At 47.9% G+C, this 26,222-nt stretch overlaps 1 protein-coding gene across 1 annotated transcript; it reads left to right on the top strand.

The window, feature by feature from the left end:
• Positions 1-7,830: 7,830 nt before the first annotated feature.
• STC1 (stanniocalcin 1) lies at positions 7,831-19,215 on the top strand. Its single transcript, XM_055820410.1, is given in 6 exon segments — positions 7,831-7,890; positions 7,892-8,083; positions 8,148-8,322; positions 10,568-10,710; positions 11,730-11,941; positions 15,465-19,215. Coding segments are annotated over 6 exon segments (1,053 nt in total). The 3' UTR covers positions 15,736-19,215.
• Positions 19,216-26,222: the final 7,007 nt, after the last annotated feature.

Raw genomic sequence — 26,222 nt, 5'->3', positions numbered from 1 at the left:
TAAAACTCATCCGTTCGCCCTGACGTGATACAGATGTTCGGAACTCCGTTCTGGATTGTCTGCTTTCCTCTCTCTTCTACTGAACGGCACGGAAAAGGCAAGAGCCTGTTTTAAAACTGTGGACACTGTGACCTCTTCTGTATAACTGCGTGCCCAGTTAGGAAACAGGAGGAGGTGGAATTTCCCATGGCACATACATAAATCCTCCTTGGAGGTGGAGGATAGCCTTGGATTTTCTCTACGCTGTCACCCTTAGTGTCCTGTATCCTTTTCCCTTTCGTTTCGGTCTGCTCCCTAGCTTCCAGTTTCTTTCTTTCTCTCCATCCCTAGCCCTCACTTGGCTAGCTGCCTTGGGAACACCTTCTCCTGTTTCTTTTCCTAATAAGTGGGCCGAAACAGAGCTTCTGACTAAGCTTAAAAATCAGGTTCTTAGCTCTTCTGCTGGTTACCACTCTAGCGAGAAAGCTCGGAGCAGCTGTCAGATATTTATGCAAGCCCTTTTCCTCTTCTATTTTCAGTTCGGTTTTGATCAAAAAAAGAGGGTGCGGGGAGATCAGCTTGGAAACCACAATACATTATTCACAGCTCCCTGCTGCTTTTTCCTGCTCGTTTGCAAAAGTAGGTGTGAGGTGTAGCACTGAAACGCGCCGGTCGAGCCGAACATGCCGAAGGAGACGGCAAGCAGGGGCTGGGAGATGCTGACTTGCTGCTTTGCAAACCCCAGCCTTCCTCGCTGCCCAAACTGTGCTGTCAAGTTCATCATCGTCTCCCTCGGAGGCCAACCCGCCGTGAACTTCAGCCAGACAATACACGCGACTCTTCCCAGCCCGACTTATTTAGCAACGTTCAGGGTTTAACATCCAAAGCGGCAGATGGGGAGGATCGCATGCGCTGCGGAGGGGCTGCAGGCAGAGCAGGGTTGGGAACAAGCTGTTCGAGGCCTGTTTCCACTTGGATCTCACCTCCCAGCTGAACTGGAAAGAACGCGATGCTCAGCCCCGGCTTGGGACGCTCCAGTGGCTTTGCGTTGCCAGTAGGGGTTCAGAGGGGTGAAGGGTGGCAAAGGGAGGGTGCAAAAGCACCGCCGCTGGCTGGGCAGGATTGGAGGGGAGAGAGGTGGGTGGTGCTGCCTTGCCCTCCGGTTAGCCTCAGAAATATGAAATCGTGATGTTTCTGAGGGTATTTGAAGCACAGGCGTTGCGGTTGAGCTTGAGCTTGAGGTGAGTGAGGCTATGGGCGATACCTCGAGAGCCGGTGGGTTTTGTCAGGGTCCGTAAAAGAAGAATGGCTGTATGGCTGATGTGGGACCTCGGGCGAAATATGAAAAGTTTCCCTGGTCCTTGTCTTCTAAAAATTACCCTGCGTACGTTTCTACTGTGACAGACAGGTATTACATAGGGATGTTTCGGGGCAGGAACCGGGACAAGAAGCATCGGGTGGGCTGGGCTTTGACTAGCCCAAAAGCCAGGAGATGTGGTTCCAAGGGACCTTCAGCAGCTCTGGGGTCGCATCGGCTGCAAGTTAGCAGAGACCAGAGGCCACAGTCCCCAGGGAGCTTCCCCCGTCACTTCTACGTGGTTTGAATCGTGCTCTGCTCACTTGGGTCCTCCTACCTAACAAGGCGCTGGGTTACTTAGGTCGTGGCAATTAGTACTTTTACCCTGAGAATAATCTTTCCAGCTTCTGAAAAATCAGGGGGAAAGAATGATTCTCACGTTAAATGTTCTTGTCAGTACGGTAACCAGAATATTTAATATACTAACCTTAGGATCTGTGACTTGTTATGGTAATAAAAAGAAAAAATACAAAATGACCCTCTTGCAAAACAAATTCCAGTAACTATTGGCTAGAAAAGTTTCAAGAGACTTTCTCAAGAGTAGAGTGAGGAGGCTGCCATGTCATTCCCTTTTTTTTTTTTTTGGTTGTTGTTCTTTTTTTTTTTTTTTAGGAGCTGCTGTGCAAATTGAAATGTATATTGCTGGCTGATTCCTGCCTGCCTTATTTCACACCTAGTGCTGAGGTCGCCCTGCAAGAGGCTGAGCAGGGGATGCTCCTGCCTGCCTGTAAACAGGGGAAAGAGCTTCCCAAGGATCCTTCCACAGCACACAAAAAAAGCAAATTCATGATTCATGAAGGCTCTGGCCATAGATCTTGCAAAGAAATGTTTGGCAGCTTTAGAGAATAGCTGGGTTTATTTTAACCTTTAAGAATGACACCAATTTCACAGCTGTTAATGCTATGTGGCTCCTACGCTTTCCAATGCAAATTGCACATGAAGGGCTAATGCATTTTGATGAAAGGAGAAGGGGGGGGGGAGCTGTGAGGCAGAATCTCCATATTAATGTGCCAATATCTTTGTTCTGAAGTGTTTAATTTTATGCTTTAATGAGAGATCCTCTTTCTGGTTAAGGCAAGCCTTTGCAAGAAACTATTTGGATATTTGCTAGTGTCATCAGGCTCTGGAGCAGGGGGAGGGAAAAAACACTTCTTGCAAGTGCGAGGGGAGGGGGGTGCCTCTGGCAAAGGCTGTTGCGGTGGGAACCCCTGAGAAAAGGTCTCACCCAGAGCCCCTCACAGTCGGGTTTGGGATTAACTCTTGTCGCAGTCAAAAGAATTGGGGATTTGGGATCGTCCCCCTGGCTGCCGGGTGGAAAGTAAATGGGCTGGATGTCCAAGCGCTGTAAAATGTTGAGGGGCTTCCTCCCCCTCTTCATCTAGGCCAGCACCTCGGAGCTCTGATGGCTTTTACTTCAGGTGAACAGCTCTGTCCCTGAGTGCAAAACCTGGCGTTCTGTCTCCACGGGCATCCTCCAAAATACATTACTCATCAGCATGGTGTGGGATAACCTGCCAGAGCATATTGTCGTGTGTAAATGCAACTTCCTCGCCTCCGTGGGCCGTTTCTGTACCTCCCCTGGGCTGGGGCTGGCACCAGCACGTCTACCTGCTGAATGGAAGGATTAAAAAACCTTCTGACTCCGTTTTTCAGGTACAAATCCTGTCCCAAGCCAGGGATATCCATGTTTGGTTAGAGTGAGGTAAAGCTGTCAGCCTGCCACAGCAGTGCCTTTAAAGGGCTTTTCCACCTTCCAGAGATGAGTGTTTTCACTGCCTGGATCAGGCCGAGGTACCGGGAATTGAGTGCTGAAAAGTTCTTTATGGATCTGATGTGTGATGTGCATTTGGTTTTAATCAAAATCCCGTTGAAGGAGGCAGTCAGGGTTTAGAGCATAGGATTAGGAGTAATACCAGGTTATTATTAGTAATCACTTTTCATCATGCATTGCATTTACAAGATACAAAACAATCCCAGTAAATATATACTGAAATGCATAGTTCCCTTTTTAAAAAAAAAAAAAATAAAATTGTGTGAAGTGAATAAATTTAGTACAGTAATATGAGAAGACCTTTCACTTGCCTTCATTTATGTTTCTGATTAACTCAAACGCAGCAGAAGGCAATAGTTGCAACATTACGTTGGGGATTAAAGGATCGTACCTTAAACATACGGCGGTCACGACCCAGTGAAACCTATTCTGACTATTTGCATATAAACCCCTGAGATATTAAATCCCTTTGTTTAACGAGAAGATTTTGAGCAGGGCGGTTGTCGTTGTTGTTGTTGTTGTTGCCAGGTTTATGGAGCGGAGGCCAAAGCCTGCAGACAGAGCCAAGTGGTTTTGTCGGGGCAGACACCCAGGTAACTCTCAAATTGTATCCTGCCCTTTTGGAACGAGTTCTGACATCACTTGCACCGGTGCAGCCAGGGTTTGATTCATTTGGGCTAAGCAAATTAAAAGGTTTCTGCTTAGCCTCTCCCTTACTTTGCTTTTATACTGTCAGTGTAATTGAAGCTACTCCTGGTTTATAACTCCGCGATGGGGAAATCGCATCCAGGCAGCATGCGGTGACGCATCAGAGTAATGGCACAGATGAAGGGCTGATGCTGAAGCCGGCGGTTATACTAATGTACACCTGTTGAGGAGCTGGTCCAGCGGGCTGTGCGCAGGCGGCTGGCGAGCCACCAAGGCCTCCAGACAGCGCGGGGCTGATCCCTGCAGCGCACGGAGCGTTTCCCATGAGGTTCAAAGCTGCGGCGGGGCGGCCAGGGGTCCCGCTCCATCCGAGCCTACCCCATCCGCACGGCAGCGGCGGCGGTGGCTCCTTCCAGCCATCCCTTTGGCGCGGGAGCAGAGCTCCCCACAGCGTGCCGAGCGGCGAGGGCAGGGTGGGGTGGCTGCCTACGTGTGTGCCCAAGTGTCACCGCCACGGCGGCAGACGAGGTTGGTTTTGCTGGGAAGGAGCAGACGTGCGGGGACGAAGCAGCCGAGCGTTGCTAACTCCCGAGGTGATGCAGTTGCTCACGTCCCTCCAGAGCAGAGCGAATGGAGGGGTCCTGTGCTGGGCAAGGGGGGGCTGCAAGGTGGGCAGGCATTGAGTTACACAATGGCGGGGGGGGGCTGCTGCCCTCCAGGGGGTCCCAGCCGGGGAGCAGCTGAGCATGAAGCAGGGGGGTGATGGAGTTTAGGTTCCCCTCTCTCTTTTTTTTTTTTTGTTTTTGTTTTTGTTCTTTTCTTTTCCCCGATGTTTCTTAGTGAGGTTGGACAAAAATCTTTACACCTTGGGAATAGACTCGGAGCGGTACAATAGCAGGTACTGTGCGATTTAATGGCATCTCTTGAATGGAAATGGAAAGGGGGGGGACAGCCCGCGGGGGGCTCACAGCACAAGCTTTTTTTCTCTTTACATGGATCAGCCAGGAAACAAACCCTCCTACTCCAGGGCGGCGTTTAACCTGCCAGCTAAGCCACAGAGAAAATTTTTCCAGCAGGTTATACCCAGCCTTTGGTAATGACTCGTGGAACTCCTTCCAGGTTTTTATTTTTGGGGATTTTTTCCCCTCTTCTGGTGAGATCTCCAGGGTATAGGCCAGCTATTAGCTCACAACAGGAGGCAGATTTTTAGGGAAAAAGCTTGTGCTGTAACAATAACAGTCTCTTGTGTCCCTAAACCCTCTAACAAGTCTTCAAGGCATGACCATGGCATGGGCGAACCACCGATCTTCGTACAATCTCAATGATTCATGCGCTGGTTGCTTCTTTCTCCCTTTAAAAGCCAGAGTACGAGAGAGAAGCCCAGCTCCTCCACCATCACCAGCCAGTGAGGAATGGGAGTCACAGGGGGATTTTGCAGCTCTTGGCGCCTTCAGCATGCACAATAAGTCATGCAAACATGCTCTGGTACCAAAGGACTCCAATGGCTCATGCAGAAATTTGCTTGTACAAGTCTCCTGCCAAATCTGACTGCGATTCGGTGTGGGTCCTTCACTCCTGCATTCGTTTTCCCACTTTCTCAGAGCAGTTATAAAGGTATTGCCTTCCCAGGGTCTTTTTGGAGGCTCGATGAGTTTTTTCTGCTGTTCTAATGTTTACACATGTCCTGATCCAACATATCGCACGGGATCCTGGTGCCTGTTCCCATTACCAAGCTGAGCCTCATCTTACAGCTGAGCTCCTGTTACTGCCGTTTGTAATTAAAACAGGTTGCTCTGAAAATAAAGGGCAGGTACAGACACTAAATACGTCCTCAGAGGAGTAAATCAGCCCTGGGATAACGATATGAAAAAGAACAGAAAATGTGCTGGAAGGATTTTAGTATCTATAGGAACTACTTGCTACTAATTTTTCCTTACACTTGGACTCAAATCAGGAGGTATACGTGCTCAGAGGGCCAGGGCGACCTGTTTTGTTTTGCAAACTACTTACAGTTCAGCCTGCAACATTAAAAAAGACAAGTAGGAATGTTCACCTTGGGGGTGAAGGGGTGGAGAAATTGGGCTTTGAGTTTGAAATTCAATTTTGTGGAAAATACAATGCTTCCACTCCAAATAGGACTTAGATAGAATGGTGATTCATCCCCCATTGAAGTCAATGCCAGAGTTGCCTTTGATTTAATGAGAATCAAACCCTATGGGATTATTCTCACTTGCAGACTGGACCCGTCCTATTAAGCAGAGAAACCACAGCAGGGTTGCTGCTTTTTTTTTTTTCTCTCTTTTTTTTTTCTTTTTTTTTTTCTTTTTTTATTATTTACTTTTTTTATTATTATTATTTACTTAATGAAATTGGCTCGGTGTCACCAAACTGAGCCGAAAGCCGAAACTCGAAACCCTTCTGTTTCAGTGCTTTTTTGAATGTTCTTGGAACATCTGGCACAGCTGTTCTTTTGACCCCAAGGCAGGAGCACAACCTCGCTCCGCTCCTGTTCCTGTTCCAGCCGAAGCTGACACCAACCATGCCAAGGGGACGGGGACTGAGCAGCCCGCACCGAGCCATCAGCTCCTTCTGGGAAGAGAAATCAGAGCTCGGGGATGGGGCGAGGACCCTGGAGCTGCCCCGTTGTCACACTCCGAGCTGTCAAACCTAGGCAAAAAAAAAAAAAAAAAAAAAAAAAAAAGGCAGGGATGAGGTAAAGCAGCGGACACTGTTTCTGGAGCTCCACTAAGGAAGAGGCTACTTCTGTTTTTCTTTAAATTGCTTCCTTATTGACTTTTTTAAATTTAGCCGCACACAACCCTGAATGAATGCCCACAGGACGAGGGGGGGTTTTTGCACCTCCACTGAAATGAAATCTGTAGAATCGGTTCATGCAAACAGAATTTCTGTATCTGGATGGATCTGTGAGTCTATTCGAGCTGCCTTTCCTTGCCTGGCACCACAGATACGAGGGGATTATTTTTTTTTTTTTCCTTTGGCAGAAAAGATTGTGGGGATGGCTGAGGGGGAATCAAACATGCTCAAGAGCCAAAAGAAGCTCTGATCAGTAATGCCTGATATCTAAATCTTCCAACTTCTTCTAAGCTGCAGGAGTTAGTAACTTTTTATCTATAAATCTTCTCTCTCCATGCACCTTCCTGATTCCCTTTCAGGTCTGAGGCTTAATACCAGCGCTTATATTTTCATCCCTTAAATACTCAGAGCCTTAAATTGTCTCTGGTATACAGGATAATCAGTTCTCCAGTGTGTTAATCCTCATTATGTGCCTATTAAAATGAAGATTAAATCGAGCATTAGGGTGCCTCCTCCCGTTATGAAATCTGAAAAACAGGACTGAATTGGGGGGGGGCGGGGGGGGGGGGGGGGGGGGGATGGACGGCAACCGAACACCTAAAAAAATTGTTTCGTGAGCTTCGCTGGGAAGCAGTAAAAGGCAGACTGTGCTGAAGGCTGAGCTATGAACGTGTGGTTTTATTCATGTCATTGTGTCAGTGAGGGGAAGAGAAGGCAGGAATAAGGTTTTAGGCACCGGGAGGGTATTTGCATGTGCCTACGTGAGGCGCGGGGTGTGTTGCACGGGCTCGGCGCGGCGCACACGTGCTTTGGCAGGCGAGAGGCGATGCCTCCCATCCGCACGCACACAGGTACGTCCCCTTCGCCATGCTGGAGGGGGCTGGGGTCAGGGATGAGGGGCTGACCCACCGCCTGAGGGTTGGCCACCAGCCCCCCCCCCACCCCCCGGCCCCCGTACAAAATGCCCCTTTCCCTTCTTCCAAGCTGCTGGAACCCTGGGATAACTGCTAAAGGGCTGGGAAAAAATAGCTTTTCTTAAAGGGCAGGTGATGGTGGTGGTGGTGGTGGGCTGGGGGATGATTTAGGGCTGCCCTGTCATTTCCTTCAGCTCAATTATCCCTCGGAAGTCCCGGCGTGTGTGTGCCCCCCCTCCCCTCCCACTTCGCCGGCCGCTTAACTTTTGGGTGCTTGTTGTTTGGCAGGTACTTTTAATGGGCTGGAAAATATTCTTCCTGTGAAGTTGCAGTTTTGTGGGGCTTGAATGAGTCCAGGCAGCCGTTGGCTCTGCCCAGCGCCTGCCGATTGGCTCGGCAGCCCGCGGGGGGACCGATAAGGGCGGCTATAAAAGCCCTCGCCACGCTGGTCCCCCAGCCAGCAGCAGCCAGAGGGGCCAGGCTGCGCATCCCCCAGCCTCGCCAGCATCCAGCCTCTCTCCACCCGGGAGCTCCCAGCCGGATCCACAGCCTCACTCCAGCCGGAGTGGAAGAGGAGAGAAAGACACACGCACATACACTATATATATATATATATATATATATATAAAAAAAAAAAATTCCAAACTAGAAAAAAAAAAGCCACCCAAAAAAAAAAAAAAAACCAAAAAACAAACCACACTTAGCGGAAACTTGTCAGAGAATGCTCCTAAAGTCTGGTTTGCTCCTGCTGCTGGTGATCAGTGCGTCTGCATCCTATGAAGCTGAACAGAATGACTCTGTGAGCCCCAGGAAACCCAGGGTTGCAGCCCAGAACTCAGGTAACACCCAGCAAGGAGGGTTTTCAGCCTGAACCCTGATGTCTTAAACTGTTTCAGATATCTCTACTGCTGATTTTTCTTTTTTTTTTTTCTTTTTTTCTTTTTTTTTTTCCTCTCTTTTGCTATAACTGCTGGTAGGAGCAAATATTAATTTAAGGGTCTGGTTAAGGAGGATATTGGTGCGTAGCTGGAGAAGAAATCTTCCTTTCAGGAGCTGGGTCAGGGAACCGGTGTGTGATCTGCTTGCAGGATGCAATCCCTTCTCTCTCCTCCTCCCCCACCTACTGAGTTCCATGTACTTTCCCCCCCCACCTCACCCCCCCACCCCCTATTTGCATGTATCTTTCTCTCTTCTCCAATTGCAATCATACTTTGGTGTTAAATTCCTTGCTTTTTAGGAAGTTGATAAAATCCGTGGAAATTTGTCTGAACCATTGTTCTGCCAAACATCTGTCTATTCAAAGAGGGGGAGAGAGATATGCGACTTTGAAGAACGCAGTAACCTAGAAACTGTCCACCGCTAGCATTTATTTTCAAAAAAACTGATTGCTATCAGTTAGATGGTACCATAAAAATGCGATTGTGACATTTAGCAAACTTGCTTTTACAATGGATAGAAAAAAAAAAAAATCGCTGGCAAGTCATCTCTGGATGTGTCTACTTTGTGCACTATAGATGCTTAGATAAGTTGGACACATTGTCTTGAACAATGGAAATTAAAAATCTGTCTTCTAGTATACTGAAAAGATATTAGGTCTCTAATTTGGAGCTCATTAACAGATGTCTTATTTTAGATCTGCAAGGCTCTGCAGCATTATACTAGGGTGTTTGCTCAATTTCCTTTTGTATTTGGTTGCTATAGAAACATAGGGTCTCACTATTGCACCGTGCCTAAAACAATAAAAGCTTAATGCATACTAAGTCTGCTGAAAGCAAAGTTATAATTTGAACCTGTGGAAACATAATTATGGGAATGACTTGGGCGATGGTGAGGTTATGAACTGGGGAGAGGATGATCTTACCAAATATTTCTCCCTTCAGGCACGTAAGCAAGAGCGGAGAACGAGAAGGGGTTAATTGGGTGACTATTTTTTTTTTTTTAAATTTTTTTTTCTCTCTCCTCTTTTCTGTAAAGATCCTAGTTCTATAGATACGTCTTTAGGCTACAACTTAGCTCTTAATAAGGTGTGTTCTCTTCCACTAAATGCAAATCCTCACTTTTCCCACACCTAGGATTTTGATGGGAGACGCTGGGTTTGCATTTCTTTCCTAAAGAATGTCTGGTAACACGATCTGCAAAAGTAATGAATATGCCTTGCACAGCCACATAAGGGGACAGATGTTCATCTTACCAAAAAAAGGTTAATCCCTACTAATTTCAGGGCAATCATGTGGCAATACTGCTGATTCATTGTTAAAATGCATAGTATCTGCACTAAAAAAGACGGGATGACATGGATACCCTCCTGTTCAGACTGACTGCTGCCTCGACGATTTTAATTATACATGGTCAGCTCCATTACCTGAACTTTCTCTGCCCAAATGCCCCTTGTCTCTGCGAATCTTTGGCAATACGACCTTTCCTGGCTATGCTTGCAAGCTGCTGGGTACCAGGTCAGTATTTAGCACCAAGCTGCTCGTGCAAGTCCTTTGCAGTACTGCTAATGGACACGCAAGCTAAAAATTGTAGGTTTAGGTACGTTAGGCTTTTTAGAAAAGCAGAGGTAGCTCCAGCGCCAGCAAACCCAGCGCTGCCTCGCAGTAAGTGCAGGTTATTGGCAACCGCCGTCACTTCAGTCTCATTTTCTGAGGAGGTTTGTGAGCCAGGTGTTGCCAAGCTGCTCCGACCTCCCGTTGGTCCAGGACCGCGGAGGAGACCTCGCCGCCCAGAGCTCCCCATGGGCTCAGCCTCATTGCTTTGGTCTTCTTTAGAGGAGCTCTGGAGAAAGCTGGAAGTGCATGCAGTCAGCATGAGGTTGGGATGGACCTATAGGTCTCCATCTAGCCAGGGACTACCCGATGTAACCAGTGGAAGGGTTTGGTAGTTGCCATCTCTGTTCCTCGTTCTCTCGCATGACTTCGGTCAATGAATCCCTTTGCGGGGAAGTTCCTCACCTCTCCCTCCGGTCCCCAAAAGCCACGAGGCTACTGCTTGAGCGTGACTTTGCGCCGGAGAAGGGCTTTCCAGCGCGGGGCAGGGGCGAGCAGCGCGGGGCTGACGTAGTGCCTGTGCCTCTCTCCGCAGCTGAGGTAGTTCGCTGCCTGAACAGTGCCCTCCAGGTGGGCTGCGGGGCCTTCGCCTGCCTGGAGAACTCCACGTGCGACACGGATGGCATGTACGACATCTGCAAGTCCTTCCTGTACAGCGCTGCTAAATTCGACACTCAGGTACGGTTACGAGTATAAAGGGGACGAGAATAATACCTCGCCGTTAGAGCTGCCTTTTCATGCCCTGATTCAATGAAGGGTTTTTAACGAGTCCTAAAACATGGGCTTTGCTGAACGGATGCCTTAATTTCTCTGTCCTCATGGAGATGGGGTCTGCGCAGGCTTAACCCTTCCTTGCTTGCAGCCCTTCCTGCTGCTCAGCTGCTCCTCTGACCCGTGGTGTTGGTTTTTTGGCTCCGAACGCATCCTTCAGGGCTGTTTTCTACGGTACATTTTCCACATACTGTATGCTACGTGTGAGGACTTGGCAAGGAGCGTTTTGTGGGGCGGAGAGCTAAGTTTCCTCTTCAGGAGGAAATATAAACGTTCTTCTAACAAAGTAAGTCTTCTGACTGTGTGACCTGGCACAGGGCTGGGATTTGAATTGGAAGTCTTCAGGCCTGGGAATGCATGGCCAGATCAGCCTCTCCGGAGCTGCAGTCACTCGCTGCAGAATAAATAGGATAATATCAGAGGGCTGTGGCTCTGCCAAGGCCCCTTTCCTCCTACTTTCTTCCCAAAACGTGCGCACCCCCCGTGTTCCCTGTGCTCTCACTCCCGAGGACAAACCTAAAAACTCCTAAAGCATCCTGAGGTCTGGTGAACCAGATGTGTTAAATCGCTGGCACGCAGCGAGCGGTCCAGCCCCCTCCCGGAGGGCAGAATTGGCCCATCTCTGGTGCTGGCGCTTTTGGGTCTGTTCACGCCACGGCTTCCATTGCCTACATCTTTTGGGAACGGGAGCTTGCTGTTCTCCCTGGACCGCCTGCATCCCAACCGAAACCACTGTGAACCGTAACTGTGGTAATCGCCAGCATTTAGGGTCCAATTCCCTGCCCTGATTGGTAAGGGACCTTACCTTGCAGGTCCTTAATTGCAGCAAGGGTAATTAATAGAAGCCAGCCACAGCGGAGTACCTGCTAATACATCCCTTTCTATGAAATCTGCTGCAGTTTTAAGTTTTTTCCTTCTGTTTCCAGGGAAAAGCTTTTGTGAAAGAAAGCTTGAAATGCATTGCAAATGGGGTGACGTCCAAGGTGTTCCTTGCCATCCGGAGGTGCTCCACGTTCCAAAGAATGATCTCCGAAGTGCAAGAGGAGTGCTACAGCAAGCTGGACATGTGCGGCATTGCGAAACGAAATCCTGAAGCCATCACGGAGGTCATCCAGCTTCCAAATCAGTTCTCAAACCGGTACGTGGAGCTTTCCTCAGCTGAAAGGCAGGAACTGAAAAAATGGGCAGCACGGGGAAAGAAATTAGAGGCAGCAAGTTGATTAATTTCTCGCAAGTCCTAATGTAGCTTATCCGAAGTAATGTTCTCTGCCTTTTTCAAATCCTTGTTAAGTTTTACCAGCATTCTTCGGATTCTCTTTTTGGGAAATACACTTATAAACATCTCCAGGGGAGAATCATAAAATTAACCAGTCATACATGACTTCAAAGCCTGGAGTTTGTTTCGGTGTTAGTTCTTCTCCTTTGAATGCGGTGTAATGGTAATCAGAGCTTCTAAATACCAAACCGGTTCCATTAATACAGCATCTCTGGCGTGCTGAGCACTTAAGAGCTTCTCAGCATCTTGTAGCTTCACTCCTGCTGCCATCCCCTTCCTCGGGTTTGTGTGGCCCCTCCAAACTGACTTACCCTGGGAATGGGAAGGACTGGGAAAGTTTAAAGGGAACCAGCAAACAGGCTCCTCTATAACCTTCTTCTGCCGTGATCTAGTAGTTCATGTTTCTAGGGACAGCCTGGTGTTCTTAACAGTCCCTTTTAGGGTTGTCTTCACCCCTGTTCCTTCTTGATAGCCAAGGCTGCCTGCAGCAACGGGCACATCACGCTGCTTCCCGGTGCCTTTATCTGAGCACAGAACCGCCCTGTCCCCATCCTCCAAGGACAAGGGACAGAGAGAGGCTTCAGGGAGCTGCTGCAGTCTGCACAGTCACGCTGCAAGGGCAGGGATGGCTTCCTCTATATCCTGGAACAATCAGTGCTGAGTCTTGTGATTGGGATAAAAGGGATCTTTTTTGAACACTTTGAGTAAATATGCTCTAGAATCAGAGTGCAAGCAGACCAAGCTGCAATTTAACATGTTGGCTGGCTGTGGCAAGTGCTACAGCTCCTCTGGGGTGGCTGTTTGATTTGATCTAGAAGCATCTTCAACTTCCAGATCCATCCTGGGACAGGCATGCAAGTGATATGTAGATGCTGCAGCTCTGCAGCACAAATTTGTTACAGAAAACTCCATTGTACATATTCTAGCCAGAAAATTACACTTGTGGGAAGGCGAAAATTATACTTGTGTGTCTTTCCCCCTAGCAAATTTGGAAGAGGTTTGCTTCAGTGTTCCCCCAAGGGCTGGGATGAGGCGCAGGCAGCACTTCATCATCATCATCACGTCACATCAGTGTTTTATAGGCTGAAAGAGCAGTTCGGGTTGATGGGATAGTCGGCAGAGTTAAACAGCCCTTGGTGGGGCTGTAGGGGTGTCGGGGCGAAGGGAGGACCCTTGAGCGAGGGAGGATGCAGGGACAGCAGCAGCAGCAGTGTCATACGTGTTGGGGATGTTCCTCTTCAGAGGGCTGAGCCTGAACCGGAGCCGCTGTCTCCTGAGGCAGAGGGAACCCCTCCCCCCCAGCCGCCAACCCTCGTCGAAGCCAGAGGATATTATGCCATGTTGAGTAACAAAAGCAGCAGGATTTCCCAGCTAATAGTTTACACTAAGGTCTCCTAAAGCATCCTGCTTTCCCAGCCCCTGTCCCAACATAGCCACAGAATAAGAATGTGCCACTTGGCCTGGGACACTGAGGGGAAGTAGTTAAAGGTCATAGCATCTTCCTGCGATTTAATCTCATGGCAGGAGCAGGAGGAGAGGAAAGCCTTGTTGCTTTTGCTTCCAGTCGAGCTCCCGAAAGGCCCTAGCGAGCTGTTGGCTTGCAGCTCCAGCGATGGAAACGGCCGAGCTGGATTCGCGTGAAGGAGGTGGAGGCAGCGCGGCAGAGGAAGGCGGAGAGGATCTGTTCCCCTGTCCCGGTAGACTGGGACGGGTTTAGGCTGGCTGCGTGGCTCGCACAGATGTGTTCAGCATCAACTACCGTGCACACTTCAGACCTTAGCATTAGCGCTGCCGAGCTGTGCCTCAGCGTGCCAAAGCCTGGTCCTTTTGTACTTGAAGTGCGGCAGAAACTCTAACCTCACCTGACCTCCACTGGCTGCTCTAAAGGCCAGAGCTGAGAGTTAGGAAAGGCTTTGAATGTGAACTCTCATTTCCCTCTTCCTTCCCCTCCTCCACCTGCAGGTTATTCTCTTCTCTGCTCCCGTGGAAAAATGTCACGGTGACCTTAAAGGCTTAAAATAAGTTCCCCGCTGTCCTTTCAGGCAGAAGCGGCACAGCGGCTATGGGACTGCTCCTCGTTTCCCAGCCTTCACTCCCTAGGAAGATGCTCTCGTACCGTGAGGTCCCACTGGCCAGCTTTGCTCTCTCCCAGCGCTGGTTCAGCTTCAGCCCCGTGGAGCATCGTCCCTTTGAGCACTGTTTTCTCCTCTTGGCTCAAGCAGCGCTGGGGAAACAGATCAGCACAAATTCCTGGCTCCCTCCGTGAGCGAGGAACGTGCGCTTCAAGGCTGCTGGAAGGCAGAAAGGGAGCAGCAGGCTGCAGAGGAGGCAGGCACGCAACAGGGCAAAGCAGAAGGTCCTCACTTGTGATTTAATGCATGGTCAGCTTGTTGGACGTGACAACCGATTGTATGTCCTGAAGAGCTGTCCCCAGGGAAGACGGGCATCTGTCAGGCTCTGACGTGGACTGAGCTTGCTTCTCTTCTTGCTAAAGGCTGTGCATGCAGGGGAAGGGAGAGGGACAAAAGGGGCTGGTGCCACAGGGATGGACACATTCATAGGAGGGGTCGTGCCAGCTCCGACCGGTGGCCTCTTTAGTCCGTTAGCCCGTCTGACGACGGGCAGTATCTGCCTCTTGGAAACATGCAGTTCCTTTTCTCCCTAAAGCTCTAGAAAGTCAGGTGGTTTAGCAGCAAGTAAAACACACATCGATGCCAATTACTACATCGTCTCAGCTCCTCGCTCCCACCTTCTTCCCAACCCACCAGGGTAACACCAGAAGCGCTTGTGCTTGGAGCCTGTGACCTTGCAGAGCTGGAGCAGCCGCTCGTTTAGAACAACTGAACTAGAAGTTTGACGGGTTGTGTTCCTTCCGTACGTCATGGGCACTGCATCTCCAGTCCAGGGTGTTTGTTAGATGCAATGAGAATATGTACAATTGCGCACGTCAAAAATCCATTTCAGACAAACCCTGAATGACTGAAAAGTTCTGATTCCCATAGTTTTGTTGCAATGACTGAAAAGTTCTGATTCCCATAGTTTGGTTGCAATGACTTAAAAGTTCTGATTTTCAGGGCATCAGATGCAATTAGAATATGCACAATTGCGCACGTCAAAAATCCATTTCGGACACACCCTGAATGACTGAAAAGTTCTGATTCTCATAGTTTTGCTGCAATGACTTAAAAATTCTGATTCTCACAGTTTTGCTGCAATGACTGAAAAGTTCTGATTCTCACAGTTTTGCTGCAATGACTGAAAAGTTCTGATTCTCACAGTTTTGCTGCAATGACTGGTCTCTCCTGGCTTGAGATCAGCTCTTACCTTATTTCTTTTGTCTGGCTGGGAGCTGCCTTGGCATAACAGAGGGAAACTCTCGTTGCAGGTATTACAACAAGCTGGTGAGAAGCTTACTGGAGTGTGATGAAGAGACTGTCAGCACCATCAAGGACAGCTTGATGGAGAAGATTGGCCCCAACATGGCAAGCCTCTTCCACCTGCTGCAGACAGACCACTGCGCCCAAGGCCACCCGCGGGCAGACTTCGCCAGGAGACGGATCACCGAGCCGCAGAAGCTCAAACTCTACTTCAGGAACCTCCGAGGTGAGGGGTCCGTCCCGGCCCACGCGAAGCGCAGCTCCGCCGAAAGCGCGTAACACCTCGGGGGAGCCACGCTGGGTGTGTAAGGGATGCGAAGCGCTACCAAAGCTGAGGTCTCTCTTCTAGAGGAGGAATGCACCCAACCCAAGTGTACTGTAGCTAGTTTTAATAACGACTAGGAACTGGTTTTAGATTTAGTCATTCATATTTTCTATTCCTCTCGAACAAAACTTTTTGCATGGGTCTGTGTTCAGTGTCTCAGCTTTCCTGCCATCAAAACGTCTCCATCTCTTTTCTTCCCCACAAAAAAAAAAAACAAAATCACACAAACAAAAAAAAAGATATTCCTGAACGATCTTAGTCTTAAATATAACCGTACAGTAGTCAGGCCTTCAGACATCGAACCCTAAACGTACTGTAGTGCTAACACCAGTGAAGTCTGAAGAGTTGGCACCGAGGAGGATAGCTTATTCTCTCTTGTAGTAAGCGGGTAGGCGGCGATAGATGCACTACTAACTATTGCACATCCTAAAGATGTCGGTGGAATTCGTGTTATGAATCTGTGCTGGCCATGGACGAATATGAATGTCATATTCCTGGTCTCTTAGTGTCATGCAGTCCTAACCCTTCCAACAGAGCTCTTCTTCACCCGTGGATTCACCAAACTCGCTAGCTCTGGATGAGTCTAGTTACCGTGACCTGGCACCACAGAGCAAAATGAGTTAAAACTAAACCCCCCACCCCCCCCCTCCCCAGCACACACCAAATCAGGAAAAGAACATTTTGTACTACGGAAACGATTAAAAGAGGTGCCAGTCTATGGCTGAAGCTAGTCAGAAGGTTACATAAGCCTGCATTGTATTTAAAAGCTAACATCTATGTACTGTATTTAACTGTCTAAAGCTTTAAAAGAAATCTAACAAAAACAAACCCTGTCTTAAGACTAGAGTATTAAAGGTCTTGCTCTAACTGTGGTATAAATAGTTTTAAAATCTGTCATGTACTGTACATAAATTCCACGAGAGTCTGCTTGAAAGGAGCAGAATATAGTAACTTTATTGCATAAACTTAGTTTTGTAAGTTAGCTATTTCTTTTTTTCCTGGAAACAGTTATCTCTGTTGTATTGCAGAGTTCACATTCTACTCCGTGGCCTTTTTATAATGGAAGAGAGAAAAATGTTTAGGACAGAAATTACAGGGCCAGAAGAAATGAGCGTCTCATAATTAAAACGGGGGGAGGGGGGGCAGGGGGGGAGGAAGAAGAGTTCAGGCTGGCCAGCCCTCGCTCCACGAGACGTAGCACAGCCCAGGCACAAGCGCTGCTGGGGAGAATTATCAGATGGCTGACAAAAAGCCACCTGGGGATCCCATAGCTGCCTTCAGAAAGTTGATTTCTGGGGAGAGGCAGGAGGAAAAATTTAAAAAAATTAATAATTAAAAAAAAAAAACCCTTAAATTCGCTGAAGTTTCAGCAGTAAAGCAGCGTGCCTGCCTGGAGAGGAGCCCTGCGTTGCTGCTCTCGGCGCTGCCTTTCCTGCCATCCAGCTCTCCTGCAGCCGGGGCGGACGGGAGCGGAGCCGCGCGGCTGGGCCACCCCAGCGCCCTGCACAGTAGCCTGGCCGGGCTTCGGCGAGCCAAAAAAAGCCACATTGCGGCAGGCCATCAGCGAGGCCAGCTCCACGCTCCAAATCTATCCCGTTACAGTCTGCCTGCAGAGTGGATGACTCTTGCTCAACTAGTTAGAGAGCTAAGAAAGGAGGGAATCTATTTTTCTTTTCAAAATCTAAAGCAATATAACTTTTTTTTTTTTTAAACCACAAAGCCTTTAAACAATAACTTGCTGCTAATATATTGAAAACAGATGCAGTGGCAGCATTTCTAATATTGCTGTCTTCATTAAATGTAGCCCAAAAGTGCTGTCATAAAATTGTAAGCAGCAAAAAATGTTGCTGACGGTAGAGGGTTGTTGGTTTTTTTTTTGGTTTTTTTTTTTTTAATACTCTGAATCGTGCCATCCAGGGCAAGCAAGATGCAATATTGCTCATTCTTAAATCACAGTCAGGTAGATAAGAGTCCAACACCAGGAAGTTTTGCAAGGTGAAAACCAAAGGCCCCTTGAATATCCTGACCCTGAAAGTTTGATTTACGCTTAGGAACCGATCCCAGAACCGCGCACGTGCCACTTCCCACCCTACAGCATCCCCCCTCCCGCTGCACCGTTAGGAGACGAGGATGACTAAAACAGGGACGTCTGCTGGGGTTTGTGCATCAATATTGCTGTTTGGGGCAAGAGTTATAGAAAAATAATAATAATTTTTAAAAAAAAGTCTTTACCTGGCTGGAGGCAGCGTCCAACCGACCGCCTGGATGGCTGCGCCGGTGCGATGGAGCCTCCCAGTTTGGGTACCCAGGGCCTCAGTGGGCTCCACCAGCAGAGCTCACTGGGGACATCGATGCTTCTCATGGCCAGCGGCTTCTCTTGTTGCTTTGCGCATCCATTTCTACAAAAACCCAAAGACGGTTTATAAAGGCGCTTGCAGGGCCAGGGAGGGGCCCTTTTGGGTTGTAGTAATGAATTATTTTTTTTTTTTCCAGTAGGAATTTAAGCTTGTTGCCCCCTGGATACAGGTAGGGAGATGACTGGGAAAATAATTCCCCCCGATTCGATTTGCTCTGGGACCACAGGTGACTGTGCAAAGCAAAGCCCAGCCGGGGGCACCCATGGGTGCCCTGTGCCGGAGGGACCCTCAGCTGCATCCCGAGGCTTTAGTAACATCAGTTGGGTTGGTTTTTATTTTTTCCCCAATGCTGAAGCAGCAAGGAAGCCGCGAGCACACATCCATCACATCTAATTCCTGGGGTTCACCTTGCCTAACTTTTGCCATCCAGCCTAAGCTGGTCGCTTAAAGCTCCCTCTTACTGGGGAGGGGGACGTGGGGGTGGGAGAGGTGCTTCCCATGGACTGGGAAGGATGCCTAGTTCCAAATGGTTTGAATGGTGAGAGAGATCCCCCTGGGGATGGGGAATGACTCTCGATGTTAAGTCCAGCTATTTCACATTTTATTTAATCTCTAATGCTTTATTTTTTTAATCTTGCGTTCGTTGCAAAATGATTTCTCGCGGGGGTGGGGAGGGGCTTCTCTAGAAATGTTTGCATGATTCTCATTGTGATTTGTTTGCACTTTAGATGTTTTGTGCCATTATAAATTTGCATTATGTATTTATAATTTAAAGATACTTAGAAGGGGAGAGAGTTTGGGGGTTTTGGTTGTTTTTGGTTTGGGTTTGGTTTTTTTTTTTTTTTGCTGAGTACTGGAATAAACAGTGAGCATATCTGGTATATGTCATTATTTATTGTTTAAATTACATTTTTAAAGCTCAGTGTGTTCATATAAAGGTTATTTGAAACATATCATAGTAATGAGAAAGATGCAAGTTATTTTCTTTGCTTATTTTTATAATTAAAGATGCATTACATAATGAGGCCTATGTTGGATTTTTCTTCTGCAATGAAATAAAATGTCAAATTTAAGGGGGTTTCGTGTCCGACTCTTCCATTGACCCTTACTGTGACCGTACTACCAATGAGCTGGTGGTGGCACTTACCTTTGGCTGAGCATTGTAGCTTTTACATCTCCTCTGGACACCGAGTAGCTGGTGGTCGGCGCAGGGGATGCGGGGTTGGGGGTCCATCGCCCTGTCTCCGGCAGCGAGGCAGGAGGAGGACGCGTAGAAGGGGCTGAGTGTGGAGTAAACTTTTCCCAAAGTAGCTTTTTGGCATCTAGACCACCTGAGCATCACTAGAATAATCCTCTGAACACACTCGGTCTGACCAAAATCTCCGATCCTGGGCCCCGCGATGCCTGAGAGTGGCTGTAAATCCCGGTGCTAATAAAGCTAATAAAGCTAATAAAGCTCGGGTAATGGTTGTCTCTGACAGTGGCCTAACCTTGTAAATTGTCTCTTATTCAGCCCGATAACAAAATGCAGGCAGAACCATTTTTTAATGAACGCATCCGTAACACCATTGCAGGAAAAAGAAAATACCTTGATTTTGACTTTGATCTACGTGTAAATGTGCATTTACACTTCATTCAGGAAATCTCTAATTTCCAGTGGAAGATCAAAAAAAAAAAAAAAAAAAAAAAAAAAGTTTAATAATCATCAGAGGAAGACTGGCAGGCTAATTCAGACTTACTGCTCCAAAAGCTACTGCGAAGTTTGAAAAGCCGTTTCCCCCACCACATGACAGTAAGGCTTGTCCGAGAGAGCCAAAGAACGAGGATTGGCGATACAGTTGGGTTAAAATAAAATCTCTTCTCCCTTCTTGCTTCATCCAGCAACTTAGAAATTACCTTGAAAAGAGGCTATGAAAATTTTGCTCCTGTTGAAATCTTTTTTTAGTCAAAAGCTAAGTTCATAATAAGGTACGGTAACTTATCAAAATTAGAATTTATCGTTCTTTGCAAAGAAATAAGCCTCTGTGGCTTGTGGCATTGAGAGTCGACGAGCCAGAGCAACGCTTATTGAACATCGCTGCAAACCGGGGCCAAGGTGCTAGCAGAATTGGCCTGGCCTTGAGCTCCTGCTCTCACTGCTGTTAATTAATTCATAAAAGGTACGAGCCCCCCGCCGCCTCCTTACCTTGGTGCTGCTTTTGGGAAGCAGGAGCTGAGCTGGAATCTCGCTGGTGTGACCTGGTGCCGCCGGTTGCCTTGGCCTTCTCATAAACTCCTTTCTCCAAACGAAGAGGTTAAAAGCCAAGAAGAATTCCTAAGAAGCATCCACATCACTGCCATAACCGAGCATTAAATCAGTTGGGTTTACATGGGAATACGAAACCAGTTCCCGTCTGGTTTCCTAAGATGCGCCAGAGGTCTTTTGCTTTCCCATTTTTTTTGTATTTTTTTTTCCTAAAATCCAAATATTTTTTTTTTATTTTTCCTAAAATCCTAAATCCAAAAAAAATGGATTTGCTTTCCTGTTACCAGGAATTCCCAAATCGCTTGCTGAACACATACACCCCCCCACCCACCCGTAAATCCCTGGCTGCTAAATAACACCCCCCGAGTCCCCCCTCTGTAGAAGCCAAAGCAGCAATTAGCCAGAACAACCAAAATTTACGTTTTCGAGCAGCATTGCATTGCTAGAAACAAAGCCAGCTACCATCTCTGCTCTTGCAAAAAGCGCGCCTTGGCAATAGTACAGATGCCACGCTTCCAAAAGCTGGCTTTCACAGCTGTTTTGTAATTAGTAACCGCTATAAACTGATTACTGGCAATACAATGTACTATTCATATGAAATCTTCATAAATCTCAACCCGTATGGCTTCGTCACTGGCAAAGAACATCCCTGAAATGAAATTGTTCTCGGAGAATTGGGGAATTTTGCTGGTCTGAAGCACCTCACCCCAAAGCACGGAGTCACTTAGGAATCTGGACAGGTCGATAATAATTCTACACAACAAATTCTGTCAGAAATCCTGCTAATTCGGGGTTGGGGGGTCGTTTTCTTTCCCCCCTTAGCTCCCCTGACTGCTAAAACACGACCCTAAAGAGTAAATGCCACAAGAGCTCTCCAGCCAGGTTCAAAGCGAGATCAACCGTGCTCCATCAGGAACGGCAGCATCACACCTTCTCCTACACTGCCCAAACTCAAGCCCAACCTCGTGGCAGGGATTATATATCCTATAGATAAAAATGGCAACAATTCATTTACACAGCACGTAAGGCAGGCAGCGCGAGTCAAGTGAAGGTCTTTTAAAAAGAGCAAAGGTGTTAATTAGGCAGCTTGGAGGGTTGTTATCATTATTATTATCATCACCATTATTTTCATTATTATTAGTTATTTTGCATTGTTATTTTGTATTGTTATTTACTATTTATTTCATTCATGGGACATTTTTACCTGGCGTCCCCAACCGCGACAACATTACTGAACCCCAACAACTTCTCAAGAGCCAGAAAAACAGCAGCAGACTTAGGAAAAAAAAAAAAAAATACGGCAGCAGCAGGAGTCTAATGGGAACAGCCCAGCCACCACGGTGGAAAGCCTGGGCAGAAACTGGTCGGAGGAAAGGAAATCTCAGCTTGGTGGCGGCGGAGGGCTTGGTGTGTGGTAAAGTCCTGGTTATCATCCTCAAAACAGACCAGGAGTTAATTTGATTTGGCCGAGACCCAAAGTACATGATTGACTGATGTTCTTGTCTTGTCCTTTTTTTCTTTTTTTTTTTAAGTTTTATCACAAAACAAGGGGAAAATTATTTCAGATTTTCCTGGTCCTCACCCTTCCTGCTTGCTTTGCTGTTCTGAGCAAAGGGGGAGAGAGAGAAAGAGCGAGAGCAGGAGAGGAGGAGTGTGATCTTTGGCACTTTGAATGACACTGGGCAAAATGACGGGGAGCGAAATTTGGGAACAGATTTCGCTTCCTGCCTCCTGTGAATGTAGAAAAATAAAAAGCAGGAAAAAAAAAAAAAAAAAAACCAAAAAAAAAAACCACCCTTCCACAATATAATAAAGGACATTGTCTTTGCCATCATGATTCAGCCAGTACGACCGGGAATATGAAAGAAGTTTAAAAAAAAAATAAATTAAGTAGGATGCTAAAAATATAATTAAAATGCAAACAAATGGACTCCGCAGTGGTCGTTCCCATCATGATGGGCGAGATACAAAAGGAAAAGGCAGAAGAAATGCAAACGGCTGCAGACGTCACTGTGCTGCAAATGGGGGAACTCGCCGTCGCAGGACAGCGAGCTATACAAATGCAACTGGGAATTTTAAATATATATATATATTTCAGTGTAAAGCAATGGCCAAATATTATACCAATGGATTTTGGAGGGGGTAACTGCTTCAAATCCCACTCTTTCCGAGGCCTGATCAAGGGAGGGATGCTCAGCACCTGCGGGAAGCTTACAGACAACATTGTTCAACAGGGTAAGGTGCTCCCCTAAACTCCCTTCTTTCAATAAATCAGCATTTTCCAAGGACACCACGACTCCTCACCTGGTTCACATACACACCTGTGTTTTCAAAGGCCGGGTTCCTCCTCAAAAAGGCCAGGTTGGGCGGTAGAGATCACGTCAGATGATTTTTGCTGTAAACCCCTTTATCCCAGCAACACAGAGGGATCCACGTCGCAAGCGGCTGGAGAACCTGAGGCAGAAAATACCTGCGAGAAACACGGGAGTTTTATTCTAGACAACAGCTGGAAAAACTAGTAAAACCTGTATGAACTCATGGGGGGGAAACGTAATTATTTTCACACAGGTGGGATTTTTTTCTTTTTTTTTTTTTTTTTTTTCCTCTTCGGTTTTTATCATTAAGCAAACGCTGGGATAACCCGGATTGTAGCTGCAAAGGGTGGTCACTGTTACCTGCCCCTTCCCGCTTTCCCCTCCAGCCTTTCCCTTGGCCGGGATGGATGCTGAGGGTCCAGGCACACAAACTGAAGTTGGTCATAATGGTTATTTAAAGAGAAAAATAATTTTATGGAAAATGCGTTGCCCTGTCTTCTCAAGCCGGGGAAAAAAAATTCCAGTTGGTTCCTTTGCCTTTCCTTCAGGGTTATTTTTCATCAGCAGGCTTGGGAGTGTTTTGTGCTGCAAAAACAAATCCCTGCTCTTCTCTCGATGTGCTGTTTGGCTTGGAGTAATCAACCGGGCTCAATAAAATCATCAGCCATCTCCAGCAGGTCATGCCGAAACCCTAGCATGGTTTTGCTCTCAACTGGGGAATTTAGAGAGTCCAAAGCAGCAGAAAGAGCCCAGCTATTTATTTTTATTACTGTGCTGATAATTAATCCGAGAAGTTTTTTCAGGACTTAAAAAAAAATCTTTTTCTGAGCTGTTGTTTGCTTAACTGTTTCACATGTGTGTCTTAGAATCACTTTTATTCGCTGCCCATGATTTTCATGGGAATGAGGTGTCCATCTGGGGGATTCGAGTTCACATTTGTGGCTAATTATGTGAAAAAGGTGCCTTTGATCTTTTCCTAAAGCCACCTTTATTCCTACAGCCACGGTGAAGAGCGTGGCCCCCATAGGGTCGACTCACAGAGGAAAATGTAAAGAATGAAATTAATCTGAGCAATAAGAGGAGAATACAGATCTTTTCTGGGGTTAATCATTCCTCCATCACCTTTGCTCACTCCAGTGCTGCCACGCACGAGTTTCCATCAGCATCTCTCCTCGCCCTGCCCCAACAACCTCCCCCACCGCCGGCCGTGTCCCAGCTCCTGCCCCGTGGCCGCGGATCCTTCCTGCCCAAGGGAAACCTTTCCTTCCTTTGGGCAAAGCCACCGGCCTCAGGAAGAAGGATGGAGGAGGCTGAGAGTCCCGACAGCTCACGGCGAAGTGCGTGACGGGCTAGGTGGAGCTGCCACCGGTGAGTCAAGGGACTCCCAACGACGCACGAGCGTTTTCCTCCTCGTCACTCGCCCGGGTGCTGGCGGGGACGGAGCCCCGAGCCCCGCTGACACGGTTAAAACTTTGATTGATGGAGCTGGAGAGGGCAGATGTTTTATCGCTGCATCAGAGGAAAGGGCTCCGGGCAGATCCACCCACGGGGCCCCCGGGGAGATGCACCAGCCCCGGAGCTGGATTCCCAGGTCAGGGACCAAACTTCCCTTAAGGATGGGGAGTGGTAGGTTCTGGCCGAAAAAATGAGATTACCAGAAGGACAATATTGGTTTTTCCTCTGGTGTGGAAAGGCGTTCTGCTCTGCTCCCAGCATTGTGCAGCTTTATTCTTCCTAGGGGTGTATTTGGAGTTCACTGACGCTTGCCCCATCGTTAGTCACTAATCAGAATCAAGTACGAGGGACCTTTTGCTTGAAGCGTTGGGGGAAGATTGGCATCCAGAGGAATTTTCCAGAAGTAGCCAGGATTTTCCCAGCATCCCCAGTTGGGGCTGTCTGGGACACTTTGGCAAAGCCCTGGGTTCAGCTCACAGGTGCTCAGCAAGGCTGGAGAAGCAGATCAGCATCAGCTGAGACAATCCAGCCCCAGACATCAGCCCTTCTCCAGCTCAGCGGGCCACAGCCACCACCCACATCCCATTTACATGCAACCGAGTTGTCAGGAGCATCTGGTGGCAATCTCTCCCCAGTTTCACATCCAAACACTGCCAAAAAAGTCACATTAGTGTCACAGAAATCCCGCATGTGCTGGTGCCCGGCTCAGCTTTACCATCTCCTACTCGATTTTGCAGCAGCTAAGGGTTTCATCTGCCACCAAAACAGCAAATAACCCTCTGCTCGGATAGTCATGCTGCTAGAAAAAGCTCATTGTTTGCCATAGAAAGAGCAAAACCTGAATTTCCAGCAATTTGCTGGACATCGACCGAAAGGCCAGCGGGAGCAGCACGCATCCTGCTGTGTGGCCGGGCTCTGGCAAGAGGCACGTTAGTTTTTTCAGCATCCCCTGATATTCAGCTGATGGGCACGATACAAATGAATGAATAATACAGTGGTTTTTGTAAATTATATGTGTGCTCAGAGAGGTCTGATGTGCTCTGACTGCTTGTCACGCAGGCGGCAGTTCCTTACCGAGGTTGTAAATGTTTTAATACGGTAATAAGTTTCTCGCATGCCATGTTCATCGCCATTAAATGCCTTAAAAGAAGTGAGCCAGCTGTCCCAGCTTACTGCACCTTCAGCACCCCAACTCTCAGCTGAGATCGGAGCTCCCAAAAATCCTGTTCACCCCTGGGATACGTCTGACTGTGCCAAACTAAGGATGGATTTGATTGAAGCAACGACGGGAAAGAAAACATGGGGATGCTTTCTTCTGGCGTGGCATTTTGGGCTCCCAGCTCAGCTGCAATTTGATTTTAAGACAATTATTGATGAAATCTCGACAAGTTTGGGATCTGGGCATCGTGGCAAAGGGTAAAGCTGAAGCTCGGTGTCAATCCCTACGGAACTCCACCCCGGCTGCCCTGCTGGGAACGGGGCGAAAGCTGCGTCAGCCCTCGCACAGCATCACTCCGGAGGATTTCTCATGCAGCTCCGGGGCTGTCAGGAAGCGATTAAGAAAGCAAAGGAAATAAAAGCAAGTCAAAGAGTTTTGATCCCGCTCACCCTCTTCCCCCCACAGCGCTGACGCTGGAGAGTGGGATTATTCAGGGTCCCCTTTGAAGCCGTGCTTGCGTCAAAGGACGGCACCTGAAAACGGGGAATCGTCTCTATTCCAGCCTGGATTCAAGGCAGAGGGGAGCAGGGGCTGATCTGGGGCAGAGCCTCATCTCTGCAAACTCGAGTGGTTTGTTCAGTCACTGGCACCAGTACCACTACGGGGATTGCACTGGGCAGCAAGAAAATCAGAGCTGTTCTACACTCCTGCCCCCAGGCTGGGCTTAGACCACTTCATGGCTAAGCCAGCCGAGCACATCGCGACCCACGTCCCCATCCCCACCCCGTTCACCTCCAGTGTCACAAAAAGACACGTTTCAGAGCAAACAAGCAACCCAAAGGCTGATTTCTCCAAACCCACCCCAAAAAACCAGGGGTATTATTTGCTTTTCCTCCCTGCTCCCCTGCTC

Source organism: Falco peregrinus, chromosome 17 (genome assembly GCF_023634155.1).
Source record: "Falco peregrinus isolate bFalPer1 chromosome 17, bFalPer1.pri, whole genome shotgun sequence".
NCBI lineage: Eukaryota > Metazoa > Chordata > Aves > Falconiformes > Falconidae > Falco > Falco peregrinus.
Note: the sequence above shows the minus strand (reverse complement) of the source record. Positions and strands in the feature narration are given on the sequence as shown.